At 53.7% G+C, this 19,895-nt stretch overlaps 1 protein-coding gene across 1 annotated transcript; it reads right to left on the reverse strand.

The window, feature by feature from the left end:
• Positions 1–999: 999 nt before the first annotated feature.
• On the reverse strand, positions 1,000–19,085 carry NLRP12 (NLR family pyrin domain containing 12; the record flags this gene model as incomplete). The annotated part of the gene is made up of 9 exons (XM_079799820.1): positions 1,000–1,087; positions 2,267–2,437; positions 3,366–3,536; positions 9,130–9,300; positions 10,234–10,404; positions 13,589–13,759; positions 14,368–14,538; positions 16,230–17,958; positions 18,992–19,085. 9 exons carry the CDS (start codon positions 19,083–19,085, stop codon positions 1,000–1,002), a joined length of 2,937 nt encoding a protein of 978 aa, XP_079655946.1.
• Positions 19,086–19,895: the final 810 nt, after the last annotated feature.

Here is a 19,895-nt window from a genome sequence, read left to right on the forward strand (position 1 = left end):
CTGTCCCGGGGCTCAGGTGCAGAAAATGGGGGGAGGATAGGGGCAGAGGCTGACGGACCCCACCCTCCTTCTGGACCAAAAACTCCATCCTTTTCACACAAACCTCGCCAATGGGTTTCTGGCCAGTGTGGTGTCTGGTGTTCATCCGGGTCCCTGGGCTCCAGCTGGGGGAAGGCAGGGCCAGGGCCCCAGCATTTGGGGCGGCGGCTGGACTGTGCAAGTCCCATCAATCCGAGGACAGGACAGGGTTTCCCAACCAGGGCATGATCCCATTGGATGGACTCAAGTCCCCACCCAAGGAGTTGTTTTTTTTAAGTGTTTTTATTGGTCTCAGGAAGGGAGAGAAACATCAATGATGGGGACCACGGGTGGGCCGCCCCCTGCACGCCCCACACCGGGCCTGGCGCTCACCACCGGGGCCTGTGCTTGACCGGGGAGGAGGCTGGTGCTCAATCACCGAGCCACCCGGCCAGGCCTCCCCAGGCCGTTCCATTGGTTTGAGAGGGAAATGTCCCATCAGTTGCCTCCAGGTCTCACCCAGACTCGGGAATGAGACCCCAAACCTGGCTGTACGCCCCTTGGGGGTGACGGTGTTCCACCCATTGAACCACAGGGCAGGGCCACAGGAGTCCATTTTCAGTTCCATAGTGTGGGGGGCTGTTGGTGGATTGTAGGTGTTGGTGCAACGCCTGGCTTTTATTCGCTGGAGGCCGGTGGCTCCCCCACACCCCCGACATTGCCCAGTGTCGCCTGGGGTGGGGGTGGGCGACCTCACCCTGCGTGGGGAGCCCCTGCCGCCCTCCACCCCCTCATGGTACCCACATCCCCAAACCCAGAGCCCCCTGTTCCAGGGCACCCAGGCCCCGCCCTCCCCCCAAGCAGAACCGCTGCTCCTGCCCGTGGGGGTGTCCCTCGGGGACACAGACACACAGAGTCTGGCCGTCTGGACGTGGACGAGCGCGGCCCGGTGGCCTCCGTCCTGGGCAGGGGCAGGCGCGGTCAGCAGCCGAGGTCCAGGTAAGGCTTGGTCCAGCGGAGCGCCGCCAGCTCCCTGTGGGTGAGCGCGCTCAGGTGCACGCCGAACAACCTGCGGGCACAACGGGCACCGGGTCGCACAGGATCCATCGTGCGTCCCACCCCGTGGAAACCATTCCCTTTTCTGGTTATGGGTAGAGTGTGGTCCTGACACGCAGGGTGTGGGCCGGATCCCCACTCAGCGCTGGCTCCCCCGTCAGGACAAGTACAGGAATCAACCGGTGGCCCTGGCCGGTTTGGCCCAGTGGATAGAGTGTCGGCCTGGGGACTGAAGGGTGCCCGGTTGGATCCCGGTCAAGGGCACATGCCTGGGTTGTGGGCTCCATCCCTAGTGTGGGGTGTGCAGGAGGTAGCCAGTCAATGATTCTCATCATTGATGTTTTTCTCTCTCCTTTTGAAATTAATAAAATTTATATATATATATATATATATATATTTCAAAAAATCAACCAATGAATGCATAATTAAGTGGAGCAACAAATCTGTCTCTTAAGTCAATTAAAACATTTTAAAAAGAAACCCTTGCTTTTATTTTATTTTATATATGTATAATTTTATTGATTTCAGCGAGGAATCAGGAGGGAGAAATAGAAACATCAATGATGAGAGAGAATCATTGATGCCCCACATTGCGGATCAAACCCACAACCCCGGCATGTGCTCTGACCGGGAATCAAACTGTGACCTCCTGGTTCAGAGGTCCACACTCAACCACTGAGCGACGCAGGCCAGGCTAATTTTTTTAAAATTCTATTTTCCACGCCCTCCTTCATTTGGAACTAAATCTTATTGGGAAACATGCTTACTTTAAAGCTACACACATTTTAAAAAAAAACTGATTTCAGAGAGGAAGGGAGAGAGAGAGATAGAAACATCAGTGATGAGAGAGAATCATTGATCGGCTGCCTCCTGCACGCCCCACACTGGGGATGGAGCCCACAACCCGGGCATGTGCCCTTGACCGGAATTGAACTTGGGACCCTTCAGTCCACAGGCCAACGCGCTATCCACTGACCCAAACCAGCTAGGGCTCTTCTTTTTTCTTTTTTAAGTACAATTGTGTTGATTTCAGAGAGGAAGGGATAGGAAGAGATAGAAACATCAGTGATGAGAGGAATCATTGACCAGCTGCCTCCGGCACACCCCCAACCAGGAATGGAACCCAGAACCCGGGCTCAGCGATGGCGCTATGGCCCGCGTCCCGCCTCCCGCAGGGCCAGGCCCCTCTCACCAGAGGACCCGCAGCTTGCAGCCGGGATGCCTCAGCCGCTTGCACAGCCGCCGGACGCCCGTGTTGCCCAGCGCGTTGTTGGTCAGGTAGAGCTCGGTCAGCGTCTGGTTGACCCCCAGGGTGGAGGACAGGTCCTCGCAGGCTTTGGCCGTGAGGCCGCAGCTGTCCAGCCTGTGGGGACAGAGTGATCGGAGCAACACCGGGAGCCACTTCCCGAGAGGCTTCTCTCCACAGGGAACCGGGTGGAGTTTTAAAAATATATATTTGTATTGATTTCAGAGGGGAAGGGAGAGGGAGAGAGAGAGAAACATCAGTGATGAGAGAGATTCGTGGATCTACAGCCGACACCATGGATTTTGCAGCCCTTACGTCATGTGGCTGGGACTCACCCTGTCCCTCAAGCCTAGAGGTGAACAGGGGACCCAGGCCCAAGCTGGTTGGGTTCCATGTCCCCAGCCACCAGGAATGGTTCCAATTGGAACAGTGAATCAGAACCACACACTTCAGGAGGTTTGGCTTTCAGAACTTGAACTTGAACCTGAAAAGAAATCCTCTATAGCCCTGGCCGCCCAGGTTGGGTCGCTCAGTTGGTTAGAGCGTCATCACAATACACCAAGGTTGTGGATTTGATCCCGGTCAAGGCACATACAAAAGTCAACCAATGATTGCCTAAGTAAGGGGAACAACAAGTTTCTCTCTCTCTCTCTCTCTCTCTCTCTCTCTCTCTCTCTCTCTCTCTCTCTCTCTCTCCTCTCTCATCAATAAACAAAAGGAAGCCCAGCTCGAGCTGGTTTGGCTCAGTGGATAGAGCGTCAGCCTGTGGACTGAAGGGTCCCGGGTTCGATTCTGGCCAAGGGCACATGCCCAGGTTGCAGGCTCAGTCCCCAGTGGGGTGCGTGCAGGAGGCAGCCGATGATCAATGATTCTCTCTCATCATTGATGTTTCTCTCTCCCTCTCCCTCTCCCTCTTCCTTCTTTTCTGAAATCAACAAAAAATATTTAAAAATATAAACAAAGGAAAAGAAAGAGAAAGCAAGGACAAGCAAACGCTGGCACCCAGGGAGCCCCCCCCAGCCCCAGCCCCGACGCCCAGCCTCACCACAGCTTCTGGAGCCGGCAGGTGGGGTGCTGCAGCCCCTCACACAGCCACCACATGCCCTGGTCGCCCAGGTCGTTGAAACTCAGGTCCAGGTCCCGGAGGTGGCGGTTGCTCTGGAGCACAGCAGCCAGGCCCTCGCAGGCCGCGGAGCTGAGCCGGCAGATGCCGAGCCTGGAAGACACGGGCACAGGGTGGGCACCTCCGGGACACCGCCTGGGAACGCTGTGCTCAGGGCAGAGAGAGACTCCATATTGGCCCTTGAGAGAGCCGCGAGGGCGAGGAAGAGGGGGAGAGAGAGTGGGGGCGGGGGAGGAGGGAGAGGGAGAGGGAGAGAGAGAGAGAGAAAAGAAAGGCAGCAAAAGGCCAAAACCGGTGTGGCTCAGTGGATAGAGCGTCGGCCTTCGGACTGAGGGGTCCCGGGTTCGATTCCGGTCAAGGGCATGTACCTCGGTTGCGGGCACATCCCCAGTAGGGGGTGTGCAGGAGGCAGCTGGTCGATGTTTCTCTCTCATCGATGTGTCTGACTTTCTGTCCCTCTCCCTTCCTCTCTGTAAAAAATCAATAAAATATATTTTTAAAAAAAGAAGAAAAAAAAAAGAAAGGCAGCAAAAAGCAGAAAAAGAAGGAACACAGGGAGGAGAGTGTTAAAGAATAAAGAGACACCATCTTTTGCCCTAACTGATTTGGCTCAGTGGACAGAGCGTCGGCCTACAGACTGAAAGGTCCCAGGTTCGATTCCGGTCAAGGGCATGTACCTTGGTTGTGGGCACATCCCCAGTAGGGAGTGTGCAGGAGGCAGCTGATCGATGTTTCTAACTCTGTATCCCTCTCCCTTCCTCTCTGTAAAAAATCAATAAAATATATTTTTTAAAAAGAGAGACACCATCTTTCAAGAAAGTGAAAAGACAACTCACAAAATATTTACAAGTCATATATCTGAAAATGACTAGTATCCAGAATATGTAAAGAGCTCTTACAATCTATACTAATAAAAGGGTAATATGCTAATTAGACTGGGAGACCTTCTGGATGTTCTTCTGGACAAAGCCATGGTGGCAGGGCTGAGGTAGAGGCAGTTAGGGGCCAAGAGGGGACGGCAGTTGTGGGTGATCAGGCTGGTGGGGGGGACTGTTGGGGGTGATCAGGCCAGTGGGGGGGGGGCAGTTGGGGTGAGCAGACCAGCAGGGAGGGCGGGTAGGGGCAAGCAGGCTGGCAGGGGGGCAGTTGGGGGTGAGCAGGCTGGCAGGCAGAGTGGTTAGGGGCAATCAGGCAGGCAGGCAGGCGAGTGGTTAGGAGCCGGCAGTCCTGGATTGGGAGAGGGATATCTGACTGCCGGTTTAGGGATCGGGCCTAAATCGGCAGTCAGACATCCCTCAAGGGGTCCCAGATTGGACAGGGTGCAGGCCAGGCTGAGGACACACACACCCCCACTCCCCCGTGCACGAATTTTGTGCACCGGGCCACTAGTTCAACAATAAAAATCCAATTACCCCCCCCCCCCCCCCACCACCACCAAAAAAAAGAAAGAAAAAATAAAGAATAATATTTTGCCCTGGCTGGGTAGCTCAGTTGGTTAGAGCATCATCCTGATACGCCAAGGTTTCGGGTTCGAGGATTTGATCTCTGGTCAGGGCACATAAGAGAATCAACCAATGAATGCATAAATAAGTTGAACAACAAATTGGTGTTCCTCTCTCTCTCTCTCTCTCTCTCCTCTCTCCCCCTCCCTCCCTTATTCTCTCTCTAAAATCAATGAAATAAAATAAAAACCCCTGGCCGATGTGGCTCAGTCGGTTGAACATTGCCCCATGCACCAAGAGGTTGCAAGTTTGATTCCCGGTCAGGGCACAAACCCAGGTTTCAGACTCAATCTACAGTAGGGGGTGTGCAGGAGGCAGCTGATAGATGTTTCTCTCTCATCAATGTTTCTCTCTCCCTCACCCTCTTCTTTTCTATCTCTCTAAAAAAATCAATAAAAACGTATTTAAAAATAAAACAAAAAGAATTTAATCTGTTAAAAAAAAAAAAAAGACAGAATCTTCCTAATAGTAAGGCATACCACAAACTATAGCAATTCCAACAGCGAAAACTGGACTAGGAACAGAGAGAAATGGACAGAATATAGAGGGACACAAGATACAAGGAAGCCCTAGCTGGTTTGACTAAGTATATAGAGCGTTGGCTTGTGGACTGAAGGGTCCCAGGTTCGATTCTGGCCAAGGACACAAGCCCGGGTTGTGGGCTTGATCCCCAGTAGGGGGCGTGCAGGAGGCAGCCGATCAGTGATTCTCGTGATTGATGTCTCTCTCTCTCTTCTTCTTCTTCTTCTTCTCCCTTTCTCTCTGAAATCTTTTTAAAAAATATTAAAAAATAAAATAAAAAAAGAGCCGAAACCGGTTTGGCTCAGTGGATAGAGCGTTGGCCTGTGGACTGAAGGGTCCCAGGTTCGATTCCGGTCGGGGGCATGTACCTTGGTTTCAGACACATCCCCAGTGGGGGGTGTGCAGGAGGCAGCTGGTCGATGTTTCTCTCTCATCGATGTTTCTGGCTCTCTATCCCTCTTCCTTCCTCTCTGTAAAAAATCAATAAAATATATTTTAAAAAATAAAATAAAAAATTTAAAAAAAGAAAGAAAAGGTATTTCCAAAGTGTGCAGTAAGTGAACGGTTCATCTTTAAAATATCTAGGGGGCTGCGGATCTGTGCATCAGTAAGACAACCACAGAACACAAGCTCGGGACTTCCTTTCCAGGCATAAGCACCTCACCCAGCGCGGAGACCAAGGAGGCTAATGAGCCCACGAAGGGATGCTCAGCCTCACTGATGATGAGAGAAATGCGATGCAGGAACATCTTCTGCCCACCAGAGTTTTAAATATAGAAAGCCAAACAGCATAGATATGGGAGGAGGCGCTTCCTCCCAGGAGCACGCCTGCGCCTGCCCCCCTCACCCACCCATCCTCTTCCCTCTCAGGCCTGCATCCCCGAAACTCCGAGGGTGCCCTCACCCCAGATTTGCAACCAGGAGAGCAATGGCTCCTCCTGGGCTCACCCCCTGAACCTGTCTCCCAGGCCCCCCTTCTCTCTGACTCCCCAGCGAGCTCACGCAGCCCGGCCCGGGCTCTCCTGAGGCTGCTTCTGTCCTCAGCCACTCCTTGTGTCACTGTCCGCAGCCTTAACAAACATGCCTCAAAATAAAAAAATTATATATATATATATATATATATATATATATATATATATATATATATGCTGTGTGGGAACTTTTCTCTTTTCCATCTTTTTTAAAATTAAATATATTTGTATTGATTTCAGAGAGGAAGGGAGAGGGAGAGAGAGAAACATCAATGATGGGAGAGAATCACTGATCGGCTGCCTCCTGCATGCGACCCACTGGGATGGAGCCCACAACCCGGGCATGTGCCCTTGACCGGAGTCGAACCGTGACCCCCTGGTTCATAGGTCGATGCTCAACCACTCAGCCACACTGGCCGGGCTCTCCTTTCCATCTTTTTTATTTTTTAAAATATATTTTATTGATTTTTACAGAGAGGAAGGGAGAGGGATAGAGAGTTAGAAACATCGATCAGCTGCCTCCTGCACACCTCCCACTGGGGATGTGCCCGCAGCCAAGGTACATGCCCTTGACCGGAATCGAACCCGGGACCCTTCAGTCCACAGGCCGACGCTCTATCCACTGAGCACACCGGTCAGGGAATCTCCTTCCCCTCTTTTGAGAGAGCAATTGGGGATTCTTTTGAGAGGCCCGATGTGTAAATGCAGTCTGCTCCCGCAATTCTACCCCCAGGTGGAGTCTTCTAAGGGTTAAGAAAGGCATTTACAGGAATAAACACTGCGCCCTGGCCGATGTGGCCCCACGGGGTGCTGTCCTGTGCCCCCAGAGGACAATGGCCCGTTCAGTTCCCGTCGGGGCACATGCCTGGGTGGCAGCTCCGTCCCCGGTAGGGGGCGTGCAGGAGGCAGCGGACAGATGTTCCGCTCTCACATCCATGCTTCTCTCTCCCTCCCCGTTCCTCTCGCTTTAAAAATAAAAATTAAAAAAAAAATACATCCCAACATTGTACATAACAGCAAAGAGTTGGAAACAACTCAAATGCCTGAATATGGAGATGGACCAATAACATTTGGAATATTCCAAGTGATGGCGTAGAAGCCGATTTCAAGGAATGAAGTGGATAGGCTTACACTGACATGAACAGGCTGAACAGGCCTTACATGTTTAAAGGTTAGTGGGGGTGGGGGCCCGGCCGGCATGGCTCAGTGATTGAGCCTCAGCCTATGAACCAGGAGGTCCCAGGTTCAGTTCCCGGTCAGGGCACAGGCCCAGGCTTCGGGCTCAATCCCCAGAGCAGGGTGTAGGAGGCGGCCGGTCAGTGATTCTCTCTCATCATTAATGTTTCTCTCTCTCTCTCTCTGTCTCTCTCTGTCTCTCTCTCTCTCTCTCTCTCCCTCTCCCTTCCTCTCTGAAATCAATAAAAAGATATTTTAGCCCTCACCGGTTTGGCTCAGTAGATAGAGCGTCGACCTGTGGACTGAAGGGTCCCAGGTTCGATCCCGGTCAAGGGCACATGCCTGGGTTGTGGGTTCGATCCCCAGTGTGGGGCGTGCAGGCGGCAGCCGATCAATGATTCTCTCTCATCATTGATGTTTCTATCTTTCTTTCCCCCTCTCCCTTCTGCTCTGAAATCAATAAAGATACACACACACACACACACACATATATATATTTAAATATATTTTAAAAAATAAATAAAGGTAAGTGGGAGGGGAAAGAGAGGCTGATGAGATGAGTCATTTATGTAAAATAAAGAGGTGAGTGCCCACAGATGAGATTTGGGGAGGACAGTGAAGTGGATGTCAGTAAAACAGAGCATGTGCGGGCCCACAGGGATGTTCTGATGCCAATTAAGAATGATGAATATTCTCCTTCTGCTCGCCTGCAGTCCCAAACAATGCCTAAAGGGGGCAGCAGAGAGAAGAGTGTGAAGAAAAGATATTAAAAAAAAAAAAGACTTTCCTTTGGGACTACAAAGAAAAATAATTTTCTGAAAGTAAGCAGTCTTGCTGCATTTTCTCTTTGTTCATTCGTCTATCCATCTGTTCACTCACTTACAAACATGTGATTTTAGCCCTGGCTGGGAGCTCAGCTGGGTAAAGCACTGTCCTCTATATATATATATATATATATATATATATATATATATATATATATATATATATATATATATATATATATATATATTAGAGGCCCGGTACATGAATTCGTGCATGGGTGGGGTCCAGCCAGCCTGGCCAGGGGGAGGGGACATGGGTGGTTGGCCTGCCTGCCTGCTGGTTGAACTCTTGGTCGAGGGGACAATTTGCATATTAGCCCTTTATTATATAGGATATACACTGAGTGGCCAGATTATTATGCGTTCAGAGATCATCATCACCTGGCCACTCAGTGTATATTTTAAAAAGGGGGGTTATGGGAAGTGTCCATAAGAACGAAGCATTCATTGTGAGTCCTAACAGAGAAAACAGATGTTATCAGGGTAAAACCAAGGACAGCAGAGCAGAAAGGAATTCCAGGAAGAAAGAGCTGCAGGTGCAAAGGCCCTGGGGCAGCGAGCTCTTTGAAAGGGGGCAGGTGGGGCTGGAGGTTAGGAGAGGCGGGGAGGGAGCATGGCCCCAGGGAGCCAGGTTAGGAGGACAAGGACGGTGAACTGGGACTCCTGCGAAGGTGAGCAGAGCTGGACTCACCGGAGGGTCTGGAGTTTGCACTGGGGGTGCCGGAGGCCCTCGCACAGCAGCAGCACCCCGGGGTCCCCCAGGTCATTCAGGCTGAGGTCCAGCTCCGTCAGGCTCTGGTTCACGGGGAGGGTGGAGGCCAGGTCTTCACAGGCTGCGGCCGTGAGGCGGCAGATCTTTAACCTGTTCGACATGTACACTGAGCATGGGCAACGGCCTGGGATAGCCGTTTCTCCGGAGAAGATACACCGAGAACCACCAATCACATGAAAAAGGTCAGCTATCGCCCTCGCCGGTGTGGCTCAGTGGATAGAGCGTTGGCCCGCGGAATGAAGGGTCCCGGGTTCGATTCTGGTCAGGGGCACATGCCCGGGTTGCGGGCTCGCCAACCAGTGATTCTCTCTCATCATTGATGTTTCTTTCTCTCTCTCTCTCCCTTCCTCTCTGAAATCAATAAAATTATATATATTTTATTTAAAAATTTTTTAAAATACATATTTTTAATATATTATATTGATTTTTTTACAGAGAGGAAGGGAGAAGGATAGAGTGCTAGAAACATCGATGAGAGAGAAACTTCAATCAGCTGCCTCCTGCACACCTCCTACTGGGGATGTGCCCGCAACCAAGGTACATGCTCTTGACCGGAATCGAACCTGGGACCTTCCAGTCCACAGGCCGATGCTCTATCCATTGAGCCAAACCGGTTAGGGCTAAAATATATTTTTTATTGATTTCAGAGAGGAAGGGAGAGGGAGAGACAGACAGAAACATCAATGATGAGAGAGAATCATTGATCAGCTGCCCCCTGCACGCCCCCTCCTCGGGATCGAGCCCACAACCCAGGCATATACCCTGTACCCACTGGGCCAAACCAGCCAGGACAAAAAAATATTAAAAAAAAAAAAAGTTATTCCTTTTTACAGGCCGAATAATGTCCCATTGCATGTATATTCCACATTTTCTTTTGTGTCTCCGTCCACCCACGATGGACATTTGAGCTGGCCACGGCAGGTAACGCTGCTCCGAACACGGGGTGGCCGAGCAGCGGGTGCGTTCCCACCCCGTCATTCGCCAGGCGGGGAGCTGCCTTGAGGGGCCCCAGGAGACACTCACCACAAGATCTGCAGCCGGCAGACGGGGTGCCGCAGGCCCCGGCACAGCAGCCGCAGCCCCGAGTCCTCCAGCGCGTTGCCCGTCAGGTCCAGCTCCACCAGGTGGTGGTTGGCGCTGAGCACCGAGGCCACCTCCTGGCCAGCCCCGGCCTCCAGCTGGCACTTCCGCAGCCTCGGGAGGAAAGAAACGCTGGCGAGGGAGGGCCCGGTCACCCAGCACCAGCCCCACCTGCCGCGGGAGCTACAGAGGTCAACGAGACGTCACCCTTCTCAGCCAGGACGTCCCGTCTGGTAAGACCGACGGGTAAGCAATGACAGCCAGGCGGTGGGGCGTGCCGGGCCGGAGTGGAGTCTCTAGAGCTCAGTGACCTGTGTTGGCTCCCGCACCCGCCACCTGCCAAGCCTGTGACCTCAGCACGTTTCCATCAAGTCTCAGATGTAGGTTTCATGTGATGCTGTGACTCCGGTTCATTGACTCTAAAATAAGGGTGACAAGGCCCTGGCCCAGTAGCTCAGCTGGTTAGAGGATTGTCCCCCACCCTAGCTGGTTTGGCTCAGTGGATAGAGCCTCGGCCTGTAGACAGAAGGGTCCCGGGTTCAATTCTGGTCAAGGGCACATGCCCGGGTTGCGGGCTTGATCCCTAGTGTGGGGTGTGCAGGAGGCAGCCGATCAATGATTCTCTCTCATCATTGATGTTTCTCTCTCTCTCCCTCTCCCTTCCTCTCTGAAATCAATAAAAAATATTATTTTTAAAAATATATATTTTATTGATTTTAGAGAAGAAGGAAGAGGGAGAGAGAGATAGAGATAGAAACATCAATGATGAGAGAGAATCATTGATTGGCTGCCTCCTGCACGCCCCCTACTGGGGACCACGCCCAAAACCCAGGCATGTGCCCTTGGCTGGAATCGAACCTGGGACCCTTCAGTCCACAGGCTGATGCTCTATCCACTGAGCCAAACCAGCTAGGGCTAAAAAAAATTATTTAAAAAAAATTTTTAAAAAAGGCAACCAATGAATGTATCCTATATAATAAAAGCCTAATATGCAAATTGTCCCCTTAGGAGTTTGACCACTCACTATGACGTGCGCTGACCAGCAGGGGGCAGCATGGACTGAAGGAAGGCTCGGGTCAGCCACTGGCAGCTGGGGCAAGGAAGGCCCCGGCCAGCAGCCAGCAGGCCCCGATGGGCCCCGATTGCTGGCCAGGCCAGGACCTTACCTGTGCACGAATTTCATGCACTGGGCGTCTAGTAAATAAATAGAACAAAAACGATGTCTCTCTCTAAATCAATACATTTAAAACAATTAACATGGAGGGAAGGTAGGGGAAGGTGGGGGTAAGGGGGAGAGATCAACCAAAGAACTTGTATGCATGCATATAAGCCTAACCAACGGACACAGACAACAGGGGGGTGAGGGCATGAGTGGGGGAGATGGGGCATAATGGGGGAATAAGGACACATATGTAACCCCTTCATCAATAAAGAAATTAAAAAAACACACAATTAAAATCAAGTAAGGGTGACAATAGTGCTGACCTCGTAGGGCTGTGTGGGGATGACCAGAGGTGGAGGGTGTGGGCGGGGCCTGGTGATGTGGGCGGGGCCTGCCATGGAGCGTGCTCAGCCCACCTGAGCTAAAGTTTCTCAAACCATCCCTGGCAAACAGGGGGTGCGGCTGGAAGGCTCCCCGGGACCGTGAGCGGGGTCTCACAGGCTCCACGGAGTCCGCAGAGGAACCGGAGGAGGCGGCCGAAAGCATTTGCTTTGGTCTCTGTCCCCGGTTCCTGCTCGGAGCTCCTAAGCCCCTTTAGTGCCCCGGTGATAAGGGCTGCTTTTGTTCTCCGGTGTGGTCTTTGGCCCCCGGTCCTGACGGAGCCCCTAAGTCCCTCGGAATCCCCGAGGTGATAGCAGGTCCTTTGTTCTCCTGAGGTGACCCAGGGTGGGCTCCCAGGGGGCTGGGGGCCAGGCTGCGGTGAGGGGCTTGGAATTCCCCCGCCATCCTCCAGAGAGGGGAGCAGGCTGGGGATGGAGTTAATGACGGAGCACGCCTCCGGGATGAGGCTCCAGATAATCCCTCTGGGATGGGGTGCACGCCCGCACCAGGAATCGTCGCCCCAACTCCACAGGACAGCAACTTCTGGGCTCGGGGGATACCCCCCACCCCGGACCAGGCCCCGTGTATCTTTTTCTTCTGCCTGTTCATCTCACCCTTTATACCTGCCCTTCATAAACCGATCAATGTCCGTGTTTTCCTAAGATCTGTCAGCCCCGCTAGCAAATTAACTGACCCCAAGGAGGGGCTCATGGCAACCCCCAATGTACAGCCCGTGGGTCCGAAGCACCGTGGCCACCAGGACTTACGATGGACATCTGGAGTGGGGGCGGTCTTAGGGGACCCAACCCTTTACTTGTAGGGTCTGAACATGATTTCCAAGTAGATAGTGTCAGACGTGAGTTAAATTGCCCCTGGCCGGTTTGCTCAGTGGATAGAGCGTCAGCCTGCGGACTGAGGGGTTCTGGGTTCAATTCCCGGTCAGGGCACATGCCCGGGTTGCGGGATTAATCCCCAGTGGGGGGCGTGCAGGAGGCAGCCAATCCATGATTCTCTCTCATCATTGATGTTTCTATCTCTCTCTCCCTCTTGCTTCCTCTCCGAAAGCAATAAAAAAAAAAAAATTTTCTTTTTAAAGAAGTGAGTGAGCCCTAGCCGGCTTGGCTCAGTGGATGGAGCGTCAGCCTGCGGACTGAGGGGTCCCCGGTTCGGTTGCAGTCGAGGGCACATGCCTGGGTTGCCGGCTCGGTCCCTAGTGGGGGGCGTGCAGGAGGCAGCCAATCAGTGATTCTCTCTCATCATTGATGTGTCTATCTCTCTCTCCCTCTCCCTTCCTCTTCTGACATCTATAAAAATATATTAAAAAAAAAAAAAAAAAGGAGTGAAATTGTAGGACACCTAGCTGGTGAGACAGAGAATTGCTCGGTGGCGGTGGTGGTGGCAGGGGGTGGGGGTGGGTGGGAGGTGGGGGGTGGGTTGGGGTGGGAGGAGCTCAGGAAACCGCCACGCCATTCAGTGACTGGAAGTGTCCGCCGTGGAAGTGGGAAGTGGGTGGCTTAGCCCAGTGGCATCGCAGGGAAAGGGAACTGCACAACCCAAAGCTCTGGGGTCGGCCGGCCCTGGGCCCACGTGGGTGAGGGTGGGCAGGGGTCAAAGGGCAGCCCTCATGTCGAGGTAGAGACGTGGGGACCCTCAGCGTTTGGGGAGATGTTTCAGGCCAGGAGACCGGGCGGGCGGAGGGAGAGCCGGCTCGGGGCGGCGGGGGTGGGGGGGGGGGTGGGGGGGGGGGGGACTCACTGGAGCATCTGCAGCCTGCACTTGGGGTGCCGCAGCCCCTCGCAGAGCAGCCTCACGCCGGGCAGCCCCAGGGCGTTGCTGCTCAGGTCCATCCTCATCAAGTGCCCATTGGCGGTCAGCGCGGCGGCCAGGTCCCGGCAGGCGGAGCCGGGCACCCGGCACCTCTTCAGCCTGGATGGGAAGGAGGGGAGAGCGGAGAGGTCACGTCCTCTGAGCCCTGGGCGGGGTCTGTCCCTTATCCTTCCTCTTTCATTTATTTATTTATTATTATTTCTTCTTTAAAAAAAAAAAATATTTTATTGATTTTTTACAGAGAGGAAGGGAGAGGGATAGAGAGTTAGAAACATCAATGAGAGATAAACATTGATCAGCTGCCTCCTGCACACCTCCTACTGGGTATGTGCCCGCAACCAAGGTACATGCCCTTGACCAGAATCGAACCTGGGACCCTCGAGTCCGCAGGCTGATGCTCTATCCACTGAGCCAAACCGGCTAGGGCTATTATTATTTCTTAATCAGAGAGAAAGGGAGAGGGAGATAGAACCATCAACGATGAGAGAGAAACATCCATCCGCTGCCTCCTTCACGCCCCCTACTGGGGATCGAGCCCACAACCCAGGCCTGTGCCCTGGACGGGAATCGAACCCGGGACCCTTCAGTCCGCAGGCCGGCACTCTATCCACTGAGCCACACCAGCCAGGGCCTGAGTTCTTTCCTGACAGAGGCCCACGCGAGGGCGTGGTGGGACCACCGGGAGCTGCCAGGCCAGCTAGACTCACCTCAGATTCTGGAGTTTGCAGTTGGGGTGTCTGAGCCCGTGGCACAGCAGCCTCACGCCCTGGCTCCCCAGGGCGTTGTGGTAGAGAGCCAGCTCTATCAGGTGCGGGTTGGTGCTCAGAGCCGCGGCCAGGTGCTCGCTGTAGGCGTCCGGCAGGACATTTCTCTCTGGGCTGCGTGAAGGAACTACAGGTCAGTTCCGTTGTTTATTTCTTTTGTTGTTGTTGCTGTTTGTTTTAAATAAGCTTGTTTTTTATTTTTAATATATTTTTTATTGATTTTTTACAGAGAGGAAGAGAGAGGGATAGAGTTAGAAACATCGATGAGAGAGAAACATCGATCAGCTGCCTCCTGCACACCTCCTACTGGGGATGTGCCCGCAACCAAGGTACATGCCCTTGACCGGAATCGAACCCGGGACCCTTGAGTCCGCAGGCCAATGCTCTATCCACTGAGCCAAACCGGTTTTGGCTGTTTTTTATTTTTTTTAAAAATTTTTGTTTATCCTCACCCAAGGATAATTTTTCCACTTATTTTTATTTATCTTTTTTTAAAAATATATTTTATTGATTTTTTACAGAGAGGAAGAGAGAGGGATAGAGAGTTAGAAACATCGATGAGAGAGAAACATCGATCAGCTGCCTCTTGCACACGCCCTACTGGGGATGTGCCCGCAACCAAGGTACATGCCCTAGACCGGAATCGAACCCGGGACCTTTGAGTCCGCAGGCCGACGCTCTATCCACTGAGCCAAACCAGTTTCGGCTGTTTTTTATTTTATTTTTTTAAATTTTTGTTTATCCTCACCCAAGGATAATTTTTCCACTTATTTTTATTTATCTTATTTTATTTTTTAAATATTTTTTATGGATTTCAGAGAGGAAGGGAGAGTGAGAGAGAGATAGAAACATCAACGATGAGAGAGAATCACTGATCAGCTCCCTCCTGCTCGCCCCACACTGGGGGTGCAGCCCACAACCCGGGCATGTGCCCTGACCGGGAATCAAACCATGACCTCCTGGTTCATAGGTCGATGCTCAACCCCTGAGCCATGCTGGCCAGGCTGGGTAATATTTCTTGATTGAACACAATCTCCTTGACTTAGGCCCCAACTTAGTCCTAACGACTATTGTGTCGGAGGAAAAAGCCAACCAGGATACTACAGGCACGTGGCCGCCAGACCACTGGTTTTGGGGCGGTCCTGTGCCGGGGGGGGGGGGGGGGGTGTGTGTCTGGCAGCCTCCCTGCCCTCTTCCCACGAGATGCAGGCAGCGTCCTCCCATTGCCCTAGGGCCGTGGTCGGCAAACTGCGGCTCGCGAGCCACATGCGGCTCTTTGGCCCCTTGAGTGTGGCTCTTCCACAAAATACCACCGCCTGGGCGAGTCTATTTTGAAGAAGTGGCATTAGAGGAAGTTTAAGTTTAAAAAATTTGGCTCTCTCGCCCTAACCGGTGTGGCTCAGTGGCTAGAGCATCGGCCTGCGGACTGAAGGGTCCCAGGTTCGATTCCGGTCAAGGGCATGTACCTTGGTTGCAGGCACATCCCCAGTAGGAGGTGTGCAGGAGGCAGCTGATCGATGTTTCTGACTCTCTGTCCCTCTCCTTTCCTCTCTGTGAAGAGTCAATAAAATATATCTTACAAAAATAAATAAATAAATAATTTGGCTCTCCAAAGAAATTTCAATCGTCGTCCTGTTGATAGTTGGCTCTGTGGACTCATGAGTTTGCAGACCACTGGTCTAGGGTCATTGCCACCAAGTATTTCTCCAGATGGTGCCAAGGACGCCCGCGGCTGGGGCCCAGTCAGCCCCCTGCTGAGAACATGAACTTGGTTAGGAGCCTGCGCTCGGACAGCGAGTACTTACGCTGGTGCCAGTGGCATCTGAGGCCCCGACGCCCGCCAGGCCCCCTCCTCCTCCTCCTCCTCCTCCTCCTCCTCCTGGTCCGCCCGGTAGGCGGCGCCGTGCAGGTGCAGCACCAGGGCGTTGGTGCAGTGCTTGAGGCAGAAGGCGGCCACCGCGTGCTCCATCTTGGTGGCCATGTTGCTGACCACGACCACCTGGAAGGGGCTCAGCGCCCGCCGGATGAACGCCTCCTCCTGGATCTCGTAGAGGCAGCCGAGCAGCTCCAGCGCGCCCCGCTGCAGCGTGGGGCCCTCGCTCAGCGCCTTGGCCCGGATCCACTCCAGCAGCTCCGCCTGGACGCGCGGCGCCACCTTCCAGCCCAGCGCCTTCTCCAGGTAGCCCCGCGCCTCCTCGTGCAGGAGCCCGAACAGGAAGCGCACGGTGAGCGCCCAGGCGCTCCTCTCCGACAGCCCGTACTCGGCCAGCAGCCTGGCCAGGCTGCGCTCGGGGCCGGCCGCGCGGCCCGCCCCGTCCAGGGCGTAGTACGCGGCGGCGAAGAACTCCTGGAAGCTCAGGTGGATGAAGCTGTAGAACTTCTCGCAGTCGATGTCCTTCTGGAAGATGTTCATGTTGAGGAAGGAGGAGACGTCCGCCCCGTCCAGGCCGTGCCTCCGCAGGTCCTGCTCCTCGAACAGGATCTTCTGGCTCCAGAGGCCGTCGGCCGCCAGGGAGCAGAGCCCCGTCCGGTTGTGGGGGCGCTGGAGCGGCGTCGGGGAGCCCGGCTTGGGCTGCATCAGGCTCAGGAGGTAGAGCAGGTACACGGCCGTGGTGGTGCGGGTGGCCTGCCGCCGGAGCCCGCCGCCCTCCAGCTGCTGCTTGAGGCAGGTGCACACCACCCAGCACACGAGCGGCACGAAGCACAGCGCGAACAGGGGCTCGTTGTCCCGCACGAAGCCGAAGACGTGGCGGGCCTGGCCGGCGTCCCCGAAGTACTTGTAGAAGTACTCCTTGCGCTCGGCCTCCGAGAAGCCCAGGATCTCCACGTGCCGGGGGTGCTCCAGCAGCCGCTGCAGCTTCTCCAGGGCGGTGGGCCGGGTGGTGATGAGCAGGGACGCCTCGGGCAGCAGCTTCTTGTGAATCAGGCTGCTGAGCAGCAGCTCCGGGGGCCGCGTCTCCTCCCAGCCCAGGCACCAGGGGCCGCGAGGGTCGTGGAAGGAGGGCTGGAGCTCGTCGAAGCCGTCGATGATGAAGAGGAGGCGCTCGGGGGCGCGGAGCAGCTCGCCGAGGGGCGCGCTGGGCGCGGGCCAGCAGCCGGACAGGAGGTCCCGCGCGCTGCGCTCGGGGGCGCCCCGGTTCATCTCCCGGCAGTTGACGTAGAAGAGGTAGTCGAAGCGGCCCTGGAAGAGCCGGCCGTCCGCCCAGTCCAGCATCGCCTTGTGGGCCAGCATGGACTTGCCCATGCCCGCCGCGCCCTGCAGGACCACGGTGCGCGGGGGCTCCGGCCGCTCGGCGTCCGGCTCGAACAGGGTGTCCATCTGGATGAGGCTGCCCGGGGGCCCCCCGGCCCTCGCGGGCGCCCGGCCCGGGTCCAGCAGCTTCTGCTGCGCCCACAGCGGGGTCGGGTGCTCCTTCACCAGGAGCAGCCGCGTGTAGCGGTGGCTGAAGTTGACGCACTCGCCCAGGCGCGCGTTGCGGTCCTCCATCAGCCGGAACTTCCTGCGGACGTGGTCCCGGTAGGTTTCCCGGGGATCTGAGGGGGAGGGACGAAGGGTTTGGGGAACACTCATCAGCAAGCGCCCGCGAATTCATCGTGGGCTAAAGCACAGCAGGGCCTGCCCTGCCGGCGTGGCTCAGAGGTTGAGCGCGGATCTATGAACCGGGAGGTCAGGGCACAGGCCTGGGTTGTGGGCTCGATCCCCAGTAGGGGGCGTGCGGGAGGCAGCCTGTGGATGATTCTCATGGATGTTTCTATCTCTTCCTCTCCCTTCTTCTCTGAAATCAATAAAATATATATTTTTAAAAAATAGGGAGAGATCAACCAAAGGACTTATATGCATGCATATAAGCCTAACCAATGGATACAGTCAACAGGGGGGGTAAGGGCATGAGTGGGGGAGATGGAGGGCAAGAGGGGAATAAGGACACATATGTAGCCCCTTAATAAAGAAAATTTAAAAAATAAAATAAAAATAAGGGACTCTTTCTCCCTCCCCACATATTATTCTTCAATCAATTTCCACATTTATTATAATAAATAAATAAAAATAGCTGACACCAGTTTGGCTCAGTGGATAGAGCGTCGGCCTGCGGACTCAAGGGTCCCAGGTTCGATTCCAGTCAAGGGCATGCACCTTGGTTGCGGGCACATCCTCAGTAGGAGGTGCGTGGGAGGCAGCTGATCGATGTGTCTCTCCCATCGATGTTTCTAACTCTCTCTCCCTCTCCCTTTTTCTCTGTAAAAAATCAATAGAATGTATTTTTTTAAAAAGAGAGAGAGAGAGAGAAAGAAACATCAATTTGTGGTTCCACTTATTTATGCATTCGTTGATTGATTCTTTTAAAATATTCTTTTATTGATTTATTGACATGATAAGCCTTGGGACAAAAGGCCAGCAGAGCGTTGAAACAGGAGGAAGCTGGGGCGTGGAGGAGTTATTAATCCACCCTGACTGCCTGTGTGTGCAAAGGAGAAATGAAGGCCTGTTTTGTTTAATCTCTTCTCAGTTGGACGCTGTGGCACGGGATGCTCTATGCCTTCGAGCAGGTACCAGCTCAGGGCTCACCTTTCCTTGGCGTTCCAGCAAAGACGTCCAGCGAGCACGCGGGCTGGCTCCCCAGGGAGCACGGGCCACCGGGCGGGGGGTCTGGAAGGGACATTTGGGGAGGTCAGTTGGCACACATCTAGCCAGCACTCAGTAACATTAGCTACCAGGACCCCAGACGGCCTACATGATAACTCCCTGCCCACCACCCCCCAGAATGCTCAGCCGTCGCCTCACCTTCACTATTGTCGAGAACACTTGTTCTTCAGGACCTCCATCCCTCCCATTAAAGTCCTCGAGCAGGAAGTTCTGAGTTAGCTTGACTTTCTCCCTCCCCTTCAGCTCTGGGCCATGTCTCATCCATCATCCATCCATCCTTCCACCTTTTCATCCATCTATCCTTCCACCTTTCCATCCATCCATTTATCCATCCATCATCCATCCATCTATCCTTCCACCTTTCCACTTACCCATTCATCCATCCTTCCACCTTTCCATCCATCCATCCTTCCACCTTTCCATCCATCCATCCTTCCACCTTTCCATCCATCCATTCATCCATCCATCATCCATCCATCCTTCCAACTTTCCATCCATCCATCCTTCCACCTTTCCATCCATCCATTCATCATCCATCCATCCTTCCACCTTTCCACTTACCCATTTATTCATCCTTTCATCTTTCCATCCATCCATCCATCGTCCATCCATCCACCCTTCCACCTTTCCACTTACCCATTCATTCATCCTTTCATCTTTCCATCCATCCATCCATCCATCCATCCATCCATCCTTCCACCTTTCCATCCATCCATTCATCAATCCATTAATCTATCCATCCATCCTTCCACCTTTCCATCCATCCATTTATCCATCCATCATCCATCCATCTATCCTTCCACCTTTCCATTCATCCATCCATCAT

Source organism: Cnephaeus nilssonii, assembly GCF_951640355.1.
Source record: "Cnephaeus nilssonii genome assembly, chromosome: 20".
NCBI classification, from domain to species: domain Eukaryota; kingdom Metazoa; phylum Chordata; class Mammalia; order Chiroptera; family Vespertilionidae; genus Cnephaeus; species Cnephaeus nilssonii.